Source organism: Sardina pilchardus, chromosome 15 (assembly GCF_963854185.1).
Source record: "Sardina pilchardus chromosome 15, fSarPil1.1, whole genome shotgun sequence".
Taxonomy (NCBI): Eukaryota; Metazoa; Chordata; class Actinopteri; order Clupeiformes; family Clupeidae; genus Sardina; species Sardina pilchardus.
In genome coordinates this window covers 31,561,598-31,586,169 of record NC_085008.1, presented here as the reverse complement: position 1 = coordinate 31,586,169, position 24,572 = coordinate 31,561,598, and the positions used below count along the sequence as shown (strand labels likewise).

General features: G+C 42.0%; 2 protein-coding genes across 3 annotated transcripts in view; both read left to right on the top strand.

Moving 5' to 3' along the window:
- impact (impact RWD domain protein) overlaps nucleotides 1–12,842 on the top strand; it is a 32,219-nt gene extending 19,377 nt beyond the window's left edge. The window contains exons 9-11 of one of the 2 annotated variants that reach the window (XM_062556346.1): nucleotides 438–528; nucleotides 5,978–6,112; nucleotides 11,995–12,842. In XM_062556346.1, coding sequence (XP_062412330.1) covers nucleotides 438–528; nucleotides 5,978–6,112; nucleotides 11,995–12,054 — 286 coding nt within the window. In that variant the 3' untranslated portion in view covers nucleotides 12,055–12,842. Of the gene's footprint in view, nucleotides 1–437; nucleotides 529–3,505; nucleotides 3,929–5,977; nucleotides 6,113–11,994 lie in introns of those variants that run through there. The other variant, XM_062556347.1, reaches the window with a different exon arrangement.
- A 4,140-nt stretch (nucleotides 12,843–16,982) lies between these two features.
- Nucleotides 16,983–22,941, top strand: LOC134102149 (histamine H3 receptor). Its single transcript, XM_062556156.1, has 3 exons — nucleotides 16,983–17,366; nucleotides 18,760–18,926; nucleotides 21,326–22,941. Exons 1-3 carry the CDS (start codon nucleotides 17,114–17,116, stop codon nucleotides 22,220–22,222), a joined length of 1,317 nt encoding a protein of 438 aa, XP_062412140.1. The 5' UTR covers nucleotides 16,983–17,113; the 3' UTR covers nucleotides 22,223–22,941.
- Nucleotides 22,942–24,572: the final 1,631 nt, after the last annotated feature.

The window sequence follows — 24,572 nt, the reverse complement described above, 5'->3', positions numbered from 1 at the left end:
TTTCTGTGCTGTATGATAGAGCCATCATCATCAGAGGCTAATGTGACTGAGAGGAAGAAGCCTTTGTTCCCTCACTTCTCTTCTCATCTTCCAGTGGCTCTGATTATGAGAGACTAATAATCAAGGGCTGATCAAGCGTTTCCTGCACTGTACATTTCCGAGTGTCTTAGATAACATAATATCCTTTAATCGTCTCACAGAGACATTTGTGCTGTTATGGCGGCAAACGTAACCGCGAGAGTAGAATTCATGAGGATGTACCTGCACATGCAGAGGGACATGCACATGAACAACAACATGCACAGATGTACTGCATGTAATAGACTCTCACACACACTCTCATTCAAGGCCATCCATGCCTACTCACATACACACACCTTCATGGCCTTATGTCCTAGGTGTCTATGTCTTCCTCAGTCTCATTATGTTTTGTGTAGGATACACTGTGAGGACAAGAACACCTTCCTGCAAGACTGTGAGGATGATGGTGAGACAGCTGCTGGTGGAAGACTGCTTCATCTTTTGCAGGTACAATTTGTGTATGTGTGTCTCCGTGTGTGTGTGTGTGTGTGTGTCTGTGTCTGTGACTGTGAGAGAGTGAGGGAGGCCTGTTTGCTTGGACAAAGATAATGGCCACATTTCAACACAGACAGGATTATAATCCTTTTTGTTAGCTAATTTAGCCCATTGTGTCAAAAGCCTAGGCATAAAACAGTATTGCTTCTCTCAGAAGGTAATTACCTGAGCCAAAATGAATTTGCTGAAAATATGAATATAAACCGCTCACAAAAAGTAAGGAAACTTGACTTTGGCCCATTATATCTCCACTTTAATAATACCAATCACTTAAGTGTTTTATGTCATTTTCATCGTTTATTAGTCACCTTTACAATGAGGTACAGCTTGTAAGCATTGGGCTCCCATGGAATGAGCAACACAAGCAAACGTGTAAGTAGTGCCAACGAAAAATGTGCCAAAATGGCCTGTTATGCTGTTGGAATTCACCTTTGTTACTTCAAGCATTGACGATTGCACTCTCCCACAGAAATGAGGAAAACAAAACATGTTAGGCAAACATTCGTTCATTTTATACTCAGTGTCAGGGTAGCGTGTAGAGGATCCATATGCAGCCACAACAGCTTGGCACCTTCTTCTCATGCTGGTCACCAACCTGGCTATATTCTGCTGTGGGATGGCATTCCATTCCTCAATAAGGATCTGTTAAGTCAGCCAACCTGGTTCTGTTGGTGACTGTGGCACGTACAGCACGCCCAAGCTGATCCCACAAGTGTTCAATTGGGTTGAGGTCTGAACTCGCATCACGGCAGGCCATTCCATCCTCTCCACTCCCCAAATTCTGGAGGTACTCTCTGATGATCCCAGCTCTATGGGGGTGAGCGTTGTCATCCTGGAGGATGGCATTTGGTCCCATATTCTGGAGATATGGAATTGCCACTGGCTCCAGAATCTCATCCCGGTATCTAAACTCACCTGGTAGCACTTGAAGTCCAAAACGAGATTTTGAGTCATCTACTCTCCCTTTGTCATGCCTGTATGCCCATCTCACACACTCTCTCTCTTTCTCTGGTGGCCAAAAAAACCCACACGATTCATCTCCATCTGTTAGCCACCCTATACAGAGTACTCAGTAGTCATTGAAAAAATCTGAAACTATTGCACCATTTTAATCAAAGCCAGGCAGCTTGTCAGGCACTCTGTGCCTAAGGGTATCTCCAGCATCAACATTTTATCCTCCCTCCGCTCTCCTCTCCTCTCCTGTCCTCTCCTGTCATCTTGTTTGGGGCGGGGGGGGGGGGGGGGGGGGGGGGGGGGGTGTTGTGGGTCTTGTTGCATGACATCCCTTGATTATCATATCTCCTTCCAGGCTCTCCCCCTTCATTTCAAGAAACATTAATGCAATGACTGATCTGTAAATCAGAGGCAGAGTGTGGATGTCGCTGATGGTCTATTAAGTCAAAGCGTAACCCACAATCTGTAGAGCATGAATGAGCGGTCATTAGGAATCGCTCATTGAGTGTTGAGCCATGCGTTGGGTGACTGCTATTCCATGTCCTTAGTTGCCTGGGTTTACTCAGAGGAAACTCACTGGAATTACCTTTTTGAGGTTTTGAAAACATTATTTGCATACTCTTACGCAGCGTGACAAAATTATCAGAGGGTTGAAAAATAAACTTGACCTTATGTTTGTGTTAGTAATGTCTGCACAACCCATTTACATTTACAATAAGTAATTTAGCCAATGCTTTCCAGTGCAGTGCGACAAGGACACAGTGGTGCAGCAAGCACAACTGGCAAAGAATCAAATGACAGTTCCAAAAGATGAAAAGATAGTTTAAGTGCTACTGTAGATAAAGCCAGATCTTGGGAGCTGGGTTTTCGGGAGTTTTTTGAAGGTAGAGAGGGGTGTCCCTGCTCTGGCAGTAGCTGGTAACATGTTTCACCAAGGGGGAACAGAATACTTTCATCCATCAAAAAAGCAGGGGCAAGATTTAATTTTGTGTGTCATCTACATATAGTTTAAGTCAGTGGTTCTGAGCTGGTCTGGCTTTGGGAACCACAATGTGTATGTTGTGACCCTTATATTTTCAAGCTAATGGATCCAGTGAGCTACAGTACCTGTTGAGACATGCAAAGTGCCTGTTGGCCTACTTTTTATAGCATGTTAAGTTTCATGTTTCATGTACCAGCAATTCACTGCACATCACACATTGGGGATCCTGTCTCATTTTGTCCTCAATTTCAGTGAATTTGAAATGGTTTCCCCCCAAGAGAGGGAGAGACTTTATTCTCACATTGTGAATCACTTAACTTTGTCTGCCTGATGAGAAATTATCTGCAGAGCCCAATTTCTGCAGAGTCTCAATTTGTTTTCGTTTAGCCCAGCTATTTATATTTTTATGTTGGTCAGTCTGTCAGCTGCTAGCACGCTAGTCATGCCCCGCTAGCGTGGAATCTTTAGTTACAGTTTTTTTCTGAACACTTAAGCGCTAATCGTGATTCTTGTAGCACAATTTCTAAAACTATTAATACGCATAGCGAAACCACTCACTGAGTTAGCGAAACTAAAAGCACAAACACTGCTTTGCACTCAGTTTGAAATTTTGTAAAACACACTTTGATAAACTGTAGGCACAATTCACTGCACAACACTCTTTTTGGGGAACTTTAAACATGGGGAACTTCACTGCTTACACTCAATTTCCAAATTTTCAACACACTCCTAGCAAAATTATACACACATTTATTATTATTTACACTGTGTTGCCAACTGTATGGCACACGATTACATCCTGGTTTACTACGGGATTGACAGCAGCGATCGCATTAATATTTACGGTAAATACTCAATGAAAATTACTCTAAACTGCATTTCCACATACATATATTACTCAATGAAAATGCATTATTATGCACAGGACCATAAGTCATGTAGAAAAGTCTTATTATAACACCTGAGATATTCATTCATTCTCCCATTGAATAGTTCCTTTCAACGACCATGACATACCGGATGTGCCGCCATTGTTTGTACACGGGAGTCAATGGTAGTGTCGCAACTTTGAGATATCGATGGCTTTGGTGGAGTTGAAGAAGTAGGAGAAAGAGGAGGAGGAAGAGAACAAGGAGGTGAATGAGCGAGAGAGAGAGGACAACAAGGACAAGGAGCCCCGTGCCTTGGACAGAAGGACATTGCATGCGATGTAGATGAAATTTTGTAGCCGTACCCAGAGAGAAGTCATGATGAGATTTTTTAAATATTTTTTTTTGTCTCCTATTTTGTGTTTTGACTTTGTATTTGTTTTGATGAGTGTGAACACCAATACTTGAAGCTTGGATCCCTGTATGTTTACAGAACTATGACAAAAGTATGACTTCAAACTGACATACTATAGCCTACCTTGTGCACAGAGAAAGCAAAAGCCAGATATATCTTATATTCATACCATCAGTGTGTAGTTGACACATTGTGTGCTTAGTAAATGATGGCTTGTGTTTACTGTTTCATACAGAAACACCATTTTTTACGAAGGTGTGGAGAGTTAATCAAGCTGTGTTTGATTTTGCAAGAGAAATATGATGTTTTGATAATTTGGTGAAAGGTTTTGTTATTTGTGTGCAGAGTTTTGCAAAAATAGCCAATAGTTGCGCTTAAGCAATCAGAAAAAACTGTAACTAGCTATATCTACTGTAGTTCTCTGGAAACTGAGCTAATTTAATTTAAACATAATAGCTACGTGACATGCTTTTAATAATTTTTTATGTTGATATCTCTAACCTACAGTATATCACTAGGGAGGGAGATGAGGAGATTCAGTATTTTGGGGGGGAGGGTTTCAGCAGATGAAAGCAAAGAGACAGCTGGAAGGAGAATTAGAAAAAAGTGCAAAGCAAAGTGAGACAAATAGGCAGCTGCAGAGGAGGAGGAGAAAAGAGATGAGAATGGAGAGAAGAGCCTGGAACAGAGGGGGAAATCAGGGTACAGCATGGGAGTGAGGAGCAGCTTGAGGTACAAGAACAGCATGAAAGGGGAGCGTATCTATGTTCCCCACTTTCTATGGGACCGGGATACATAGGACCCTTTTTTTCTTACATTTTAAAAAGGGTCTTGTGTTCCCCGCTTTTCCCCAAAAGAGTCTTAAGTTCCCCGGTATGTGTTGCGAACATACTGTAGGACCCGGGGAACGTAGGGATGACCCCGATGAGAGAGAGGAGCAGCAAGAAGAACAAGAGTAGCACGAAGGACAGGAGGAGCATGAGAGAGAGGAGCAGCATGATTGTGAGGAGCAGCCCTCTGCAGAAGCTCTCTGCTGCTCACAACTCAGTAAGCCTCCACCCTCCACAGCTTGTTTACAGGTCACGCACGCTAGTCATGCTCCACTAGCATGACTAGTCTGTGTTGAACCTAAAAGTAAAAATGATTTCTGCAATTAGCAGAAATTGTTGCATCCACAACCTATGCCTCCCTACTGGAGCCTCATGCTGCACCTTTGCCACCCAAGGCAAGATCCGCCACTGCTAATCACCACTGCCATCCCTATCCGCTAACCAGAGCTCAGATCCCGCTAACCAGAGCTCAGATCCCTATCCGCTAACCAGAGCTCAGATCCCTATCCGCTAACCAGAGCTCAGATCCCTATCCGCTAACCAGAGCTCAGATCCCGCTAACCAGAGCTCAGATCCCGCTAACCAGAGCCCAGATCCCTGACCACTAGACCACCACCATCTCCCAAAACACAACATCTGTGTTCAGTGGAATAGATCTGGACAGATGTGCATTCACACAGGTCTGTGTTGGCAGCTTGCTTCTTTGGTTCATTTGTTCATTCAGTCTTTTTTTGGTCTAGCAAAGCAGTAATAATCTCAGGGTGTGCTCCAATTCACTCATGTGTTGAAAAATGATCACAACAATGATGAATCTTCCTTATTCATTTTTGTCTCCCCTTCATTTCCTCTTCTCTCTTTCACTCCCTCTACTCACCACTTCCTCTCCCATTCATTTTAAGCTCAGCTGAATCCATTGAATGCGGGTTGAAAGCCATGACACATGTCCTGCCACAGAGCAGACTATTCCCATTGAAGTGCGCTCCTTCAGAAAAAAGATAAAAACAGGCAGATGGCAGATGCCCCACTGCCTTGATGCTGGCAAACTACCAGACATGGCAAGATTGACAGACTAAACAAAGCTCTTTCTCAGACTGATTCATTTGCAACCATCATTCTCACTGTTACACACCAACCATGCCTTCCCCCATTTTAATATGATTTAAATAGTTTGATAGACAGATGGATAACACAAGCACATGATTACTTTTGGGTTTGCTCTGTAGGTGCTCTTACCGGTTTCAGATTCCCATTGATGCTTTTTCTTCTGTGTGCTTTCCTCTGTGTAGTATTTACCAAAAAAAAAAACACATTCACCAAAAACATGTTCCCTCTGCTTTCTCCTTTCACGTAGATTCTGGATGTTCGGAATGTGATGGTTGTGGTCACTCGCTGGTACGGGGGCATACTGCTGGGGCCAGACCGCTTTAAACACATCAACAACCGTGCCAGGAACATCCTGGTCCAGGAGGGCTATGCTGAAAGTCCGGTAAGGGCCCAGGGATTCATTGGGTCTGCCAGTCGGATTTGACTAATTGCTCATTTGCATCAGTGTGAGGGCTAAAGGGAATGGCATTTGCATCATATTTCAGTGAGCCTCAAGAGTTTGGGTAAAATCAAAGGAAACCGCAGGCAAAGCAGCGATGTCTTCTTTAGTCAGTCGCAATTTGCGTCCATTGAGAACTCCTTTCCTCTGTGGTTGAGGACATGGTTATGGAAGAGAGAGTTTGATTTCTGGAGTAGCACGGGACTGGATTGTTTATTGTTTGATGGCGGTTCATTTCTGTGCAGAATGGGAAAGTGCAGCATTGTCATGGTTACAGAGCCTGGTTGGGATGTTTGTCACCAAGCGCTGTGCATGTTCTCTGTACATGTAATGATAGAACTCTCTCTCTGACAAGCTAAGCACTCTCATTCACTCACAAAATAGACTCTGAAGACCACGCTTGTTGTAACATATGGTTTTCGCGGATTAGGCTATACTGGAGGTTGCAGTGGGCAGAGCAAAGTATCTGCCCATCAACAAGCCTGGAGTATAAACGCCTGCAGCTGGAAACAGTTAGATGCCTGAGCCTGTTGTTTTGTGACGACGACCCATGTTCACGCCGTCATTTATTAGCATGATAATGAACGGAGTGAGCACTTAGGCAGGACCAGGCCCTTTGGAGTGTCATAATTAAATTATGCAGAAGGGCTCTTTCAGATTCCCCGGACCCTGGCAGCTGATGTGTTGGTTGTAAAGGGCCAGTGCCTTGTTCTGTTACCGCTCCTGAGGAAGGTGTATACATGTAGCTGCATTGTGGAGATGCTGAAAAGTAAGGTCTCATCACAAGTTCTCGTCTATTCAGACGTTCTTGGGAAAAGTAGGGCTAAACTCCTGGAAACAGTATTTCCCGAGGATGATACTATATCTGAGGCTTTTTTATTATCATTATTTATAGAAGGTTACGTAAGTGCCAGTAGCTTAAGTGCCACTGCTTATGCACTGCTTCCTCAACAGCCCTTGTCTGCCTCGAGCCAGACTTGATGCAATTCTAAAGGGTTCACTCTTAAGTAAACTTGGGGCTGGGCTGTTTGGCAGTCCTTTGAAGTCCCCAAGATTAAACAGTCACTCATTAGCTATTGCCACCATCTTATGTAGACATTAGTCTTTTCAGTCACTGCTTGCAGCTAAAGAGGAAAGCGATTTGACGATGGTCTTGATATAAAAAAAAGCTCATGGTGGATTATTTAGCCCTTTTTTACAAATTAAATCCCTGTATGTTGATGACACATTGATATTGTATGACCCTGCAAAGCGAAACCAGTCGTTTCGGTAACATTTACAAAATTAAGTTATTGTGCTCACGTGAACGGCCATAAACTAAGCTTTCCAACGATATGTATATCGAGGGTATTACACAAACTATCGCTAAGATATCTGCATCCAAAGTTGACATGGTTCTCCTGTCACAATATGCCAGAAGAGGAGAAATCACCTTTTTAAGCAGCATGTGGACAACTGGAATGACTGCAGATGTGTTGAATCTTCACCGGGTTTAACAGTCAAGACGTATGTTTTTCCGTGAAATTAGTTCACGATATGAAACTGTAGACCGCTTACTGTCGAATTATGCGAAAACGTGAAATTCAACATTTTAACCCGGAAGTTTGTTTATTGTGGATTTTCTCAAAATAATGTTGTGCGCAAAGCGACTGATTGCGCTTTAAAGGGTCACATTATATATAATTAGAATTGCAGATTAAGTATACAATCAAAATAGACAAACACAAAAAGCACACATTATTGCCTTGATTACATACAAGACCAAGCTGATTTGAAATGAAAAGATTTGGTCTGATAGATCTGATTAAATTCTGATCACAATGCGTGCTTTGTGCATTTGTGCCTGTGTTTTCCCAGCCAAGATTGGATTTTCAGGTGTTAAAGGCGCAGTCAGGGATTTCACAGGAAGTTGTGTTCGTTTGGGTTTATGTTTAAATATATTAGCAGACGATTGTGTGCAAAATCGTACAGCATACTGTATTTTTACAAATGATCAAATGAAACATGCCAGAGTGGTCGCACACACCTACTTTCAGTATCCCCAGGGAAGGGTATTTACGCAGGGGGGGGGGTTCCCCCACTTTGTCTGTGTTTTTTTTACAGTGTACCCACAGAATGGGCAGCTAGCGGTTGTGAGGCAATGATTGCTGAATTTGACAAAAAGAATATTATGGGCTTGAAAACGTGTAAAAACTAGTGTTGTCAATCGATTAAAAAAATTAATCGCGATTAATCTCATGAATGTCCTAGTTAACTCGCTATTAATCACATATTAATCGCACATTTCTATCTGTTCAAAATGTCCCTTGATTTATCATTTTAATACTCATATCAAAGTAAAGTGGGTAGTCTTGCTCTGTGTAATGTTTTTTTTTAATTATTTTTATTGCAAACCACAGTATAGTGTTACAGCCATTCATGTCTGTAGTAATACTGTCAGTAAGTAGGCTATTGGGACAGATGACACAATGCTGGCAGCACCACTGAGCAAAAAACAAACATCTCTCCTCCAAGAAGTTCAGATACTGCAATAACAAAAAAGCTCTTAATTGTTGTAGCCTAATTCAAGCCTAATTCAAACATAGTTCTTCTCTCTCTCTCTCTCTCTCTCTCTCTCTCTCTCTCACACACACACACACCGAATGTGCACAAATGCACACACACTCACTCAGACACACAAACACCGAATGTGCATGAACGCACGCGCACACACGCACGCACGCACGCACGCAGGCAGGCAGGCACAAGACAGATAACGTTAGCCTAAGTTACCGTAGGAAGGGGAGAGAAGCGCCAGAGGGATGTCGCACACAGACAAACACATACGCTCACATTAACGTTACCCCGAGATACTCTGAATTGTTGTAGCCTAATTCAAGCCTAATTCAAACATAGTTCTTCTCTCTCTCTCTCTCTCTCTCTCTCTCTCTCTCTCTCACTCACACACACACACACACACACACACACACACACACACACACCGAATGTGCACGAATGCACACACACTCACTCACATGCACAAACACACACACACCGAATGTGCATGAACGCGTGCACGCACACACACACACACACACAGGCACAAGACAGATAACGCAGCAGTAGGAAGGGGAGAGAAGAGCCAGAGAGATGTTGCACACAGACACACAGACACTACCATTAACGTTACCGCGACATAAGTTGTCATTACCGAGTCCAGTAGGCTAATCTCCCGTTAGCGCAACTGCATCTGCCCCAATGCCTGATCTACCAAACGTCTTCTAAGTTTCGTGTAAATTCTCAATGCGGCTAATAATAAGTTGTCGTGCTACGATGGTAACTTCACATCGACAGTACATGCAGATAACTTTGCTCTTATCAACTGACCCTGGCAATGTTTCAAAAACTAAACTTTACATTTATTAGTTTGTTAGCAGACCATTTTAACGTCTTCAGCTGGACATCTAAACAATGGCATTGTGGGGTGCGCTTACTGTTTTGCTTCTGGTTTACAGCCGGGTCCTGTAGTTTTTCTAGTGGCCACAGCAGTTTATGAAAAAACTTCACACAGGTCAGGAAGAGCGTTAATCTCGCAGTAAAAAAAATAACGCCGTTAATTTTTTTTGCGTTAACGTGTTAATAACGCAATATTTTTGACAGCACTAGTAAAAACCCTGATTGTACCTTTAACGTGTAAAATCCCTGATTGTTCCTTTAACACAAGTACACAAAAGTCTTAAAAGGCCACAGCAGTCATGTTATGATGCCCAAAGAAAAGGCAACAACAAAGCATCAACTCACAATTTACAAGTCTTTGTTTGAAATACAGCTGTCGCTATATAGTACATATAACAATAGAACACTCTCTTGAAGTGAGCGGTTGCATATCATTATGTTTGAGGAGTAATCTTAACATACCCTTGCTATTCATGCAGCATGAGATCTGTGCCTGCCAACCATGAAATAAATATTAGATGAGGTTGTGTGGAGTTAAAAGAAAAGCTCTTCAGACAGAAGCCTGAAATAAGCAGTGGTGTTCTGAACGTTTATGTTTCCATTCTGAAAATGAACAACTGATGATCTATGTACCTGATGTTAACTGAAGCGAACTAAATACAAATCTAAATTTAGGGAAAATGTCAACACTCAAACACTTCAACGAAGTAAATTCTGATAATGAACAAGAGAGGATCTGTCACCGCAAAAACAAATCGACTCCAGGGTTGGTGAAATGACTCTTCTGTGACCCTCACTAAGACAATGAGACAGTCTCACTGAAAAAGACTTTGTCATTGCTAGGCTGCAAAATCACAGCATCGATGAGACGGCAATTATCACATGATAATAATATCACATAGTCTATTCAGACTAACGTGTATGTGTCTATACACACAACTCTTCAGCTTTATTGACAAATCTCATGGGTCTTCAGTCACACCGTCTGATATCCTTACCAGTGATTATCCTTACCAAAGTTACCAGTGAAATTGCACCACATGAATGTAATGTAAACAAAACTACACAACTAACGCAGAGAGAGAGAGAGAAAGAGAGAGAGAGAGAGAGAGAGAGAGAGAGAGAGAGAGCGAGAGAGACAGAAATATTTCACCTTTTAAGATTTGGTTTGTCACCTTGAAATTGGCCCTGTGTTGAAATAAAAGACGAGATCCAGCACAACAGATACTCCATCAGATTGCTCCCTGCCTAGCTGTTCTCCCAGCTCCGACATGCTGGGTCGTCTGATTGCCAGCCTCTATGTCACAATATGCCACCGTGTGCTGGCATGTCGCTACCCAGCATGTGCTGTGCTCCTGAAACATGCAGGAAATGTGACAATTGGCTGTCATCTGGCTCCCTTCCACCAAATACAGTTTCTAAATGTTGTTTGTAGTAGTTTAATATGCGCGTGTGGTTACCACAGCACTGAGCTTGGGACAATTTACCCCACAAGTCTTACTGTGACTTCCAAAGTCAGGCCATGCTGCAGTGCTACAGATGGCCTGTTATAATGTACAGGCAGCAGCTCATAGATGACTGTAGTGAAGATGACAGGTAAGAGCAGGTGTTTCACAGCAGTTGGCTCTATGAACGGAGGCACTGAAAGCACCATTAGTCTTGCATTACAGTGGTACAGAGAGCAAAGCATCACAGTGGCCTGACCTGATTGTAGGGGTATTTTCAGTCAGGAGAATACTCAGGAATTACTTTCCTGTCCATCTCCCAGCATATTCCTGGGAGAAGAAAGGCTTCTGGATTCCTGCTAAAGTGTGTGAAGTGTCAAAAGCAGAAGATAATGCATTCATATATAATACGGTATTGTATTTCTTTCGACATGAAAAGGCTGAGGCTTTCAGTGTTTAAAAATTCTTTTGAAGTAGAGACTATTGGGATATATTCAGCAAACCTCACCATGATACGTCATTAAATATTGTCACAAATATGCAATATTTTAAATAGACAACCTGTTGAGTACATATCCCTTCAAATGCATTTATTCAGTTTGTTCCAGGATTAAGAGATTCATCCTTTTAAGTAAAAAGGAAACCAAAACCTTTATTTGGATTCATATTGTAATTCGAACTGGTTGTTGTGTAAGATCTAATCAAAAACAGGAGTGTTATCCAAATAAAAGACAGTTGTGAATTGTAATATTTATTTTCAACTATTAATTTTATTTGTTAGGAACCATTTGATGCATTGTACCAGAGTTAGCCTTGGGCTAATGAATAAGATGCTAAGAGTCCAGCAGAGCTGAACCTCTGGGTGATGAAGTCAACTTGCCCAGTCTCACGTTCCTCACTTGTGTCTAACACTGTTTACCTGTTCGCTCTCCCCTCCTTCCCCAGGAAGAAGCAGTCAAAGGCGGAGGGAAGAGCAAAAAGTCCCGAGGCAAGAAGACAAAGTAAAGGATGAAACTACTGGATTCTGGCAATCCCGATGGAGAACGAGGAAGGATAGATGAAGGGAAAAACTGTCAGCTTTAAAGTCAGACAAACAGACAGACAGATAGACAGACAGATAGATAGATGTGGCGGGAGGGGTAGAGAATAACTAAGCAAAGAACAAACAAACTGAAATTGTAAGAATGATGTCGATGGGCATCACTGATGCCTTATTAAAAGAATGCTGTCGTGAGCCATAAGGCTGTGGATGTACGCTGATGGCTGACTGCCATGACTCAGATACTCAGGCTCCTTCAGGTCTCTCAGGAGACCTTGTCTCTCTTAGAGGCATCCAGTAAATGTATATGTGCATTGTTCACAGAAGAAAAAAACGGTCTCAGTATAGTAGAAATGATTACATGTGCAATGTAGTGATGATGATAATCAAAATAGTATTTGTGCAGAATGTATCGTGCCAACGGCTATTTTATGATTAAAAACAGAAACCCTGTTTATATTATGTAGTTCCCGAATATCAGACAAAATGGCAAATGGCAATGCCACTTTGTACACAGGACCGGTGTTAGGTAGTGAAGCACAGGTTCCGACACATGCCAAAACCATTTATGTGAAGATCCAAGCAGATTGTATGGAGAGCGGATTGGGGTCTGACATCTGGTTTTGGCTGCCTTATCAACTCAAACAATATCCAACTCGTGCCATTACAAGTTATATGTTTAAAATTGAATTCCCTATTTAATAAGTTGCTGATTGACCAGGGTGTCTGATTCACATTAAAAAATCTCTCCTCATGTCCGTCTCCCTGTCTCTTACATTTAGTGACATTAATGGGCAAAAATGACTATGCAAATGGTGTTAATCAGACCATCTCTGTAACCACTTCTTTTTGGAAATTTTTGGATTCATTTCTTTTTAGGGTTGAAGTTTTACAGTCCATCAAAAGGGTAAGCCTTACATTCCTCCGAAAGCCCCACACATAGTGCCATCTTCCTCTTGCCAAAGCCATCAAATAAATATTCTGAATCTGATCCCTCATGAAATATAAAAATCTTCCTACCCAAGAGAAAATCTTCCTACTTCACTATCTGGTTCTTTGCATAAAAATTCACAGCGACAATGGCGCCCACTGTATTTGCTGTGAAAAGCAAAAATTCTGCCTTTGGCATCTTTGGTACCCCAGTGATTTTAACATGATTTGACTTCAGACCTCTCCTCTTCCCACGACCTCCTCTTTTATGGTCAGCATGGATGCTTCTTTTGATTTTTCTCGTTGCCGCTAGAACCGTCTCATCGTCCCACACCTTCCTCACATCTCACCTCACTCACCTTTGTTTCACTTTTCTACCTCTTGTCTCCTTTATACCCTTCATCACCTCATCCCTTTCTTAAACCCTCCATCCAGCTCTCCTCCTGTTCTTTTTTCCTTCCCTGAACTCTTGTTCTATTCCTTCTCTTCTGCCACCTTTCTCCTACAGAGCTACCTCCTGCTGAATACTAATTTGCCTTTTTCAGTGCAGCTCCTCTCTCGCGGGTTAAACTCCCTCGTCTCCTTCGAGAGCATCCTCATCCTGTTTATTTCTCGTTGTCTCGCTTCTCCCTTGTCTGATGAACCAAGGGAGGCGTCCCTCTGCATTTGAATGCTCCCATCCTGCGTAATGAAATGTGCTGCTCTTTAGCAGTGGATCCTTGCAAATCTTCAAGATTGTGACTAAAATTCCTTGTCAAACTCTTGCATAGGTTTGTTGCAGTGGTTATCAACTTGAATCATCACTGTTAATGACTCTGAACAGTTATGCTTAGTATGTGGTGATCACCCAACCAGATTGAGGTGTTTTCGTGACCTGTCAAGTTGGCTCTTTATCTGTTAATATTAATGGGTTGCGGTGGATGTATAAATAGCATTCCACCTGTAGCGTATCTTATCACAAAAATCAGGCACGAAATGTAGACATTTGTCACAGTGACACAGTTGTTGCCAGTTTTGCATTTTGTGATTTGTAAAAGGTTTAGGTGAAATCGAAGTTGTCAATTTTAGCCAGGCGTGTTGAAGGGTTTATGTTGTGCTCATGTAGCTTGTAAGTTTGTGTTGATTCCCCAAGCCGCTCTCATACATGAAATCATTTCAATGACCTCTCTCACCTCTTCACTCTCCTCTCCCTGCCTCTTTGGGTCTCTCTCCTATTATTTTCTTGCTGTCTCGCGGTCTCAGGGCAGACTGGTATATTTTCCTGCAGTGTTTTCCTTGTTTGACAGCTGGTATTTACCTGTTGACTGGACATTCCTGAAACACGAGGGCTGCAGGCTTGGGTTCAGCATACTCTGTCGGTGGTTGCAGACCATAAAGTATAGCAACATAATCTCTCGCCCACATCCATCAAAAGCCTTTTTTCCATGGAAAAAGTTTGATGTGAAAAGCACATGTCATCCTCTGACCCATTTACATAGCGTAATTTTGGATAAAGGTGGTTAATTCAACACTGTTGTGCTGCAACAGTAAATTCAATGACAAAAATTGTGAGCAATTTCACACCTCTGCGAAGAAATCAGGATTGAAATTTGCAGTTTTTAGCCTCTAAAGACTACCATTAAGACTGCCCCTAACCACACATTACTCATATAAGGGCATTAACTGCTTGAAAATAGGACCCTTGAGATGAAATGAAAATCAGGCTAATCAGGGAAGGGCATGTGTTATCTTTGGCCCCTCTGATGAGAGCTCATGAATTTTTAGGGCCTTTTCACCCAAACATGGGGCCCAGACCCTTCATTTGAAGATCAAAGATGAGGAGAGGAGGGGAGGTGCCGTGCCTTTCTCTTTAAGTGACTCTCGGGCCTGTTCCCTCCATGGAAATAGGCAGCTGGAGAGACAAATGAATTCTGCTGGGTCGTGTGCCACTAGTCTGCTCAAGCACTCACAGGGCACTGTCAGATGATCCAAAAGCTATCGAGATATTGAAAGAGCCCTTTGTCTTTAATTGCTTTAATGTTAATCAAAGGTTTGTTTTAGAGCTGATGGCCTCTTTCGGTTTTAAGGCAGATGTGGTGGGTACCAAGGAAAAACACTTAAAAATGCTCTTCATCTGTTGTTGTTTTCTGTCACAACAATCATGATCATTTTTTAGTTCAGTGTTCTTGACAGTGCTCTTGAATTTCAATGATTTCATTTTTCAAGGGAATCAGTATATGGTTATGCAGAGACAAAAAAGACTGAAAAAAAAACCCTGTCATTACATGTATTATTTATTAATCATGTGAAGTGACAATGGCAGGCGGGTGGATGTGAGGACAGACAGTCTCATTTCCCACATCTGTTCATTTAGGAAACCTGACAGTCTATCTGTCTATCAGGCAGCCGATCAGACCTCCGCCCCCCTCTTACATTCGTCATGGCCCTTCCTGGCGTTGACAACTATGTGTCCAATACATTGTGCCACACACACTTATCTCTGCCATCACATCACCGTTACTCATACCCCAAAAGCCCCTTTAGTGCAGCTGGGGGTACATTAGCCGGTCTATATTGGTGATTCTGTGTTGGCTGACTCATTCTAAAAGGGGGAAAAAGAGCACTGTGAGAGCTGGTAATTATTGGCCTCACAATGGCCAGCTACAAGGCTGATGATACAGTGGTGTGAGGGGAGGGGAGGGAGAGCAAGTGCAACGACGTGCTGTCACATGGGGACCTACTGTAGCACGGCAGAGGCTGTAGAGCCAACCGAGTTAACACGCTCACGTCAGAGCCGAGACTAGTAAAGGAAAGGGAAGGAGAGAGATATCGAGAGAGCCCCAAGACATGCAGTATTCACTGACTGCCAGTTGTGAAAGCACATTGAGTCTGCATTCGGCATCCTATTATTGTGAGTGGTCTTGCGCAGGCACTTGTCTTCTGTCTGTTTTTTTTGTATTATGTGCCCACCTGGCTCTACCAATTTATGATTTTCCTGCTGTAACAAACCAAGGATGTCATTCATGAAAATGCAAATTCCAATATTTTTGTGCCAGAGAAGGAGACCCAGATGTGCTATATAATCACAGCTCTTTGGGAAGAAATGGCCTGCCTTTAAAAGTATATTCCTCTGTGTCTTAAAGGAGGTGTGAAAGTCTGTTCATTTCCTTCTGCAGTATGTCAGATATATGTGCATACTTGAATCAAAACACATATCCTATAAAGTCATCATTACAACTAACAGGCTACTATACAAATGCTCACCAAATCTTTCTATTGAATGTCAGTTATAAAAATGTATTATGTGTTGTTAAAATAGCTTTGTTTTTAGTTTGCTATATGGGCTTACATGTATATTCCACTCACATGGGGTTGGCTACTTTATATGTTAATTGCATACTGAGTATTCTGTGGCATATGGTTATTTTCCATGTTGTACTGTTACTGCATCGATTTAATTAGCAGCCCACTAACCTGATAATGTGCAGTTATTGCGGAGATGTTGAGCTGTATTCGACAAGCAAGTTCGATAGATAGATACAGTTATCTCTAGACTAAGGTAACATAATATAAAGATAAAAAAGGGGGAAGTTAGTAGCCTACAACCCATTCATTAATGTTCCATTTGGCTACGTTATTCTCGTGACGGCAGGTGAGCCTCACGTGAGATGAGACGGCATGAGAATCCAACAGGTGTAACAGGTACACTCGGGATCATTTTTGTCTATCGTTTTTGTCTTGAAGACGATTCTTATCGTTCGTCATACTGTAAGTCCGCCTAGAAAGAAGAGAGCCGTGTCTGTCAGCACTTGGGTTTTCCAGTTACGCATACGCTGCGCGTGTTCGGTTGGCTGCACTGAAAATCGCATGGAATTTAGAGTCAGTGACCAGTGACTGAGAACTCAATGCACAGTATATACCAACAATGTTAAGGATAATATTGCAAGAGTGCTGCTAAAATCCAGACATCTTGGTGTTCTGATACGTGCGCGTTAAAATGTTTTTCTCTACATCGAGTGGTAAACCCATGTGAATGGTGGGGTGACAATGCTGCAACTTGGGAAGACGATCAGTAATGTCTTCTGTTAATATACCGGGATTGCTGCCTTGACCACGATGGGAACCTATGAACCTGTGCAGAACGCAAGCTGGAACTTCACTTCTGGTTACTCTACAGTAGACGGAAGCGAGAACACTACTGCGCTCTCTGGATACATTTTGGTGATCCTGGCTATTTTAATGGTAACACTAATCATCGTAGTGGTGGGTGGCAATGCGCTCGTCATACTGGCTTTTATCGTGGATAAGAGTCTCAGAAATCAAAGCAATTACTTCTTTTTGAACCTGGCCATCTCTGATTTCCTTGTTGGTAAGTCAATTTTTCTTTTTCAACTGTCGGACAACAAATAAATATATATTTTACATGGAATGACACATTCATTTTAACGTGTGCAATTTTGCAAATGCTGAAATATACTGTATGATACACGTCAAATTTGAATATGCACTTTCCAATTTGCACCTGTTGTAATCATACCATGATGAAGAGATCAGGAGATGGTGATACTGTTGATCATAAGCTCAATTCTGTCAGACCTGCACCTTACATACCTTTTATGAAATACTGAGATGATTTTTTTCTTTTGATTCTTTGGTGAAACCCCAGATTCCACATACATGTAGTGCAGTAGCTGCCTTCTTGCCATGGAAAACAAAACCTCATGTCACTGCTGATGGAAGTAGACAGAGATTTAATGATGGCAGAGAGAGAGAGAGAGATTTGAACATCCCATCTTCTGACAGACCTGTGACACACCTAGCCAATAGGTACATGTATAAGCTACCTCTGTGGGCACCGTGAGAGCTCACATGAAAAAAAAAAATGTGTGTGTGTGTGTGTGTGTGTGTGTGTGTGAGATGAGAAGATTAAAGGAATTCAAGTGTCACAGGTCCTGGACTGTCAATCAGCATGGTGCTAAGATTAGAGGAAGAGGACTCTCTGACGTGCACTTAGGCTATGTGAAGGTAGCCAAAATGACTCTCTGACGTGCACAGGTTATGTGAAGGTAGCCAAAATGAAATGCTCAGCCTGAAAGCTGGAAGAGAGAGAAATAAATGTGATGTGCTCCCTGCCATGTCTTGTCTGAGGTATCAATTGCATTTCAGATGGAATGTGGTTTGCAATGGAAAAACACTAAAAATAGTTTTCCAAAAGGCCATGTACGCAAGTCCAATTAACAAACTGAGCTGTCATCAGTAGGCATAGAATGGAGGATGCAATTAGGGCTTTCATCTGTGAACATAAAATGGGAACTCTGTCATGCTTGGCTGGTATGTGCTCTTGATTTCAAGTTAGTTAATCTGTTTAAAAAATGAGGTTGGTCCCCAAAAATGATTTGATAGAGGGTAATATAAATGCACAACCTACAGATTGTCTGAGGTATTTGCTCAACACGTAGATTTCTGCTGTCACACACGTCACTGAATACCATACAAATTAAAAATGCACCTCGTATGACATTCTCTGAAGCCATTTGAAGATCCTTTGGAACAACAAAAAAAAGGTTCCAAATAACTAATCACATGGTTGCTTTTTCCAGAGAGGGGAGCTGAGATCTATAAGGTTCTGCTGTTCTTCTCCGTGGTTGCTTGGTACCCCACATACAGTAGGCCTAAAAAAAATAGTTTTGGTTCAGGTTGCCGACCGACCTTGTCAATTTATGTGCGACCCAAATTTATTTCATAAACACCTCTCTTTTCAGGGGTGTTTTGCATTCCTATCTACATCCCGTATATCCTCACTGGACACTGGATGCTGGGCCGTGGCCTGTGCAAGCTGTGGCTGGTGATAGACTATCTGCTCTGCACGGCCTCCGTCTTCAACATCGTCCTCATCAGCTATGACCGCTTCCTGTCTGTGACCCGCGCGGTGAGTGCAGCAACAAGTACACAAACAAATAACAGGGAAAAAAACAGCATAGCGAAAAGCTTTGAATGGTACGGCGTAGATAAGCTCTGTCCAATTCACTGAGATTACATGAAGCTGTGCTCGCGGCAGGCCTGTTGTCAATAGCATTGGAAAGCGACTCCGCTACAAGGCCCTTGACTGACTGTGTATGTGTCAGTGAGTCTTTCTGTGTCAGATCAATAGCATCAGACTGTGCCAGGGGTGCCGTCACCATTTGGTGCTCTCCACAGATCAAATGTCTTCTGACCACAGGGGATGCAAGTGAGGTTTTGCACCTTTCTTGATGACCTTTATAATCCGATGGAGTAAAAATGTTATGACCAGATAGGAATCAATGGATCAAGTCTGCAAATTGCCCACTGAAATGGTAGACTGAATTCAGTCTCTAAAGATAAAAATGTTTGCAGCAAATGTCCATTAAATGGTGCTGTGATTGTGGTGCCTTTAAATAGCATCCATTATCCTGAAGTGACCTAAGGGGAAAAAATGAAGTGAATTTGAGAGAAGGAGAGAAAGTTCACAGGTTGCAAATCCAGTTCACAAATACATGGCAGACACAGTGACATACTTTCACCCAGCATGGAGCTGGTCTGACATTTGGAAACACTCTGAGAATGAGTTATTTTATATAAATATTGATTTTCGTGTTGAAGCATCCTTAAACCAATAAAGAACCGACCATAAAATAGCTTGCATGCTACCATAGTTGACTCACTCAGTGGTCTGAAAACATGACCATCAATATCTGTTACAAAGCTCCTTGGAAAGAGAGGAATGTTGCCAAGAATTGTTTTATACCTGGAGCTTTTCAAAGGTCTGCTGCAAGCAGCACAGTGCAAGTACTGCAGAGATTAAAGACTGCTCTTATCTTCCCCTTAATTTTAAAGGGAAGATTACTCTCGTACTCTCTGCCTTCAGTACCAAGTCAGTGGTTCCTTGAAGACCATTAAGACTTCAATGAGGAATCTCTTTTTCAGCAATGAATGTAAAGTAGAGGAACACATATAAATGTAATACTTAGATATGAGACATTGCTGTTTAAGATTCCATCGTGAAGTAAACAGTCTACCTTTCAAATGATCTCAGCAGAGTCTCCTGTGTATTCATCACAGAGATGACAGGTTTTTTTAGAATGGAAATGAGGCACACAGACAAGTAGTAAAGTCCCATTGACAGTTACCTGGAGCGTTCAACAGCTAGACCTTGAGCTCATTTAGCATTAAGTCATCATGAGTCATTTGCCATTAACTTTTTCCACAAAAACCTTTGATCCATTAGACTTGGTTGGTCTCATTCACCATTCACATTTTCTTCTGTAATTGCATAAAAGGACCTTTGGTTTTTATGTGTATAAAATAATAAGATGTTTTAATTAGTGCTTTCCCTAACAGCCACCAGAAGTAATGCCATTCAAAAAGAATATGAACATTATAATATATGACATTGTATAACATTATATGGACGTTATATTACCTATTTCTAATACTTATTATTTAAATGAAAATAGTATTTAAAATGAGGATGGGTAAACCCTGCCTAATCTGCCAGTGATTTGGATTTCTCCCTGCAGCTCAGTGCTTATTTTAATGTTCAATTTTAAAGATTGAGCTTATCTCAGACTAAGTTGAAATAGTTTGAAATGGTAAAACTAAAATGTGTAGTGTTGTAATTTCTGGGAAACCCACAGTCATTTCCTGTTGAACCCTCATATTGTGTTTTAATGAGTGTGTTTGTACTTCTGTCAGTGTTTCCCACAGAATGCGTCTCTATTTGTGGTGGTAGGCCATTTGAACTACTGTTCTCGTGCTCCATTATGACTGTTTGTCTGTAAACTAAATGCCAGCTGCTCCATATTACGCTGTGTACTCCTGCCAGCTGACAGTTGTTTCAATTGCATCAAATGGAAATATATAAAGATGAAAAGATGATATAAATATTTCCCAAAAGTGTGGCAATGGTCTGAAATTAAAATCCCAACATCACATTAACACATTTAGCAAAACTAAATCATGCAAAGTGCATCATCAACAGCTCTCACAGATGTTGACAGCTTGGTCAGATATTGGCAGGAATGGTAAGCCATTGTCCTGGGCCAGTTGTCAAAGACAACATCACTTCATCTATTAAGCTCTTATTTGTGGTTAGAAACTTTAAATATGAGAGAGGAAATAAATCTAATTATTGTGCCAAAATAGTGCTGATTCTGGTGCATTTTGCTCATAGGGTAACATATTTTTAATATATAGGTTTCATAACAGCAACATTTAACAACATTTAACCCATTTAGCAACATGTAACATTTGACTTTCAGCCACTTTTAATGTTTTTGTTAAAAGCCCTATTGTGAATCTCTCCTCCAGGTACGCTATAGAGCCCAGCAGGGCATGACCAATCAGGCGGTGGGGAAGATGCTGATGGTTTGGGTGCTGGCCTTCCTCCTCTACGGCCCTGCCATCATATTCTGGGAGGAGGTGGTAGGCAAGAGTATCGTTCCGGAGGACCAGTGCTTCGCCGAGTTCTACTGCACCTGGTACTTCCTGCTCAGTGCGTCCACCTTCGAGTTCTTCTCGCCCCTGGTGTCAGTGGCCTTCTTCAACTTCAGCATCTACCTGAACATCCACCGCAGGGAGAAGACCAGGGGCAGGGCGGGGCACAAGGGGAGGGGGGAGCTGGCCGAGGAGCGCAGGTGGAGGGACTCCAGCGGAGGGGCGTCGGCTGTGTTCTTCATCAAAACGCGCAAAGTGTCGTCCAGCGAGCCGGCGGCCGTGTCGGCGGTGATCGAGGAGGACGAGGAGTTGTCGCCGTCGTCCAGCGGTGAACCCAGCAGCAACCAGTCGGTGAGCTTCTCCATGAGGAAGACGAAAGGCAGGAGGAAGATCACCGGAGGCTGGACTCTGTCCTTCTCTGGCGCCGGGCCGAGCCACCCGACCTCCTCCAGCGCCCCCTGCAGGGGCGGAGGACATTCCAGGCTGTCGCGCGACAAAAAGATTGCCAAGTCGCTGGCGGTGATCGTGTGTGTGTTCGCCGTGTGCTGGGCGCCCTACACACTGCTCATGATCATCCGCGCGGCCTGCAGCGGGACGTGCGTGGAGCACCACTGGTACGAGGTCACCTTCTGGCTCCTGTGGCTCAACTCCGCCATCAACCCCTTCCTGTACCCTCTGTGCCACAGCAGCTTTCGCAGGGCCTTCGCCAAGATACTCTGCCCCAAGCGCCAATCCGTTCAGCCACACGCGGTTATCCATTCCAGTCAGTGACAAACACAATTTCACCTGTAATATTTTCAAGATGTTATTGAAAATCCTTTTCGATTTTCCCTAGAAGGAAGAGCTTTGTTTTGTCATGGCGTGAAATAATTGTCATGCTGTAGTTAAAGCAGATTTCTCACTGGGAGCCCTTTCATAAAAGTTTGACTTGAACACTACAGAAAACAACAACAAAATGCAACAAAGAAACATGTGTACATGATATTAAGGAGGAATGAATGATAATCAAGCAACCCAGCAATTTATGTCTGAATACAAGCTGAATACACATTTTTTTAGCCACAACTGAGTGGGGAGGGACCCCAGGAATACAGTGGCTATAATTACGTTTCAATGTATGATCAGTGTCTATGAGGTATCATCTTGGATACTGGTAATGTAAGTGGACATCAGTGATCATCAGCGTGATTGTTACCGTAATAATGACATTATTGCTGGACGGTTAGAGAGCAGTATTTTCCTTCCAGTTGTCACCATCACATACTGTGTAAATGACCATGAATCAAAGCTCTTTCAACATGGACTCGCTGTTTGGTGAGAAAGACAAAGGTAGGTTAAGTTATCACGTGCATGAAGATCATGGGCAGTTTTCATATAGTAAGTACATAATTATTACAAAAAAACATTGACAACAACTAGTGCAGTCTCAAAAAGACATTGCTTTACAGTCGAATGTTATACCGTATATACAGTTTATGTTTGTGAAATAATGTGGTGAATATTTTTATGTACTGTTTATATGTTTATACAGTCAAAGTGAAGAGAAAAGAGAGGAGAAGTAATAAATACAATGAGTGTGTTTTTTTGTTTGATAACTATATAACTGCTTTGCAAGCTTTTCACTGTTGACGGTGTTTTTTTAATATAATATAGCTTATAATATAGTTCATGTACACACACAACATTTTAACACAAAACTTTCAAACTCTTTGTTACTGAGCTGTCAGGTGACAAGAAAAGCAAAAAAGAATCACAAAAGAAAAGATGATGGTGTGGTGTGGTGTGGTTTGGGCTGTCTCACCTCCGAGCATCATGAAAACAAGGGTGTGGAATGACGTACGTACAGTATACAGCATTGGAATAGGACTCAGGTCTTTGTTTAGGCACTATGGTTGCCCAAGGCAATATGAGTCAGAGCTCTATCTACTTCAGACCCATCCCATTGAGCTCTCCGCTGGAGACAGTGGATAATTCACACCAAATATCTTAACTGAGTAGAGACTGTCAATCTCTCAGACAGAAGTAGTGAGAGACGCAGCGAATACCACAGAACAGGAACTCATTTTCTAAACGTTTCTGTTTCTGCCACTATTAATTTATATTGATGTTGGTGCACAGTAAGTATTATGTCTCAAAAGCAGACTAGGTTGGGTCGAGAAAGATATAGAAACAGGAAGACTGCATTGAGGAGAACAAGAAAAGGAGAAGCCAAGGGAAAAAGAGAAATAATGATTCTGGTCATTAAACTGTCAGTATGAAAAATGAGTGGTAGTTCAGCTCGGTAGTTGTGGGGCCTGGGATCTCTATGCTTTGTGGTGACCTGGCACAGGGGCACTGCTAGGCATATTTGGCAGTACAAGGGCACTGGGTAGTACTACCCTGCACTATGATATTAAGAAGATGTAATCATAAAGAAGATGTCGGTGGAAGTGGTTTTAAGAAATATTTATGATTACTATGGTAATAGTTTGGCTTTTCAATATAATTTAAAAGTGTGCAGCAAGCACACCTATACTCTAATAAATTAACTGTGATTTTGCATCATTTATGCACAGTAGAAGGTATTTACATTTACAAAAACGTGAGCCTGTAATGTTAAAATCATGTTTTTTATAATTTATTTAACATTTTTGAATAAATGTGATTTGGTATTTGTGCTGTAGCTAAAAAATGAAACAGATGAATTGCTGAAGGCAATAATGGTAATTGTACAGTAATAGGCTATAGTAATAAATTGATCAGGACGTCAAGATTCTAAAAACTCAACATGCCCCCTCTGTGTGTTGCCTTTCTCCCCTGCAAAGCCATGGCGAGGAGACAGAGAGAGTGCAAAGAGCTGACAGTATAGGTCTCCCACAGGCTAACTGTTAGATGAAAGCCATCTATCATGAAAGCCAGAAAAATTCTATTATCTTGCACTTTATACACTTTGCTTCAAATCCTTTGCATTTTGGCTGCTAAAGGGAAGAAAACAGAAAACTTCCGCTTACTTTGTTCACTGGAATCTGCTTTCACTCTAACATCACAAAGCCTCACTAGTGAAGTGGTACCACCAGTGCAATGTGTAAATGTAACTGGTATACTCTGGTATGAGAACTGAAGAACACTGAGATATGCTACA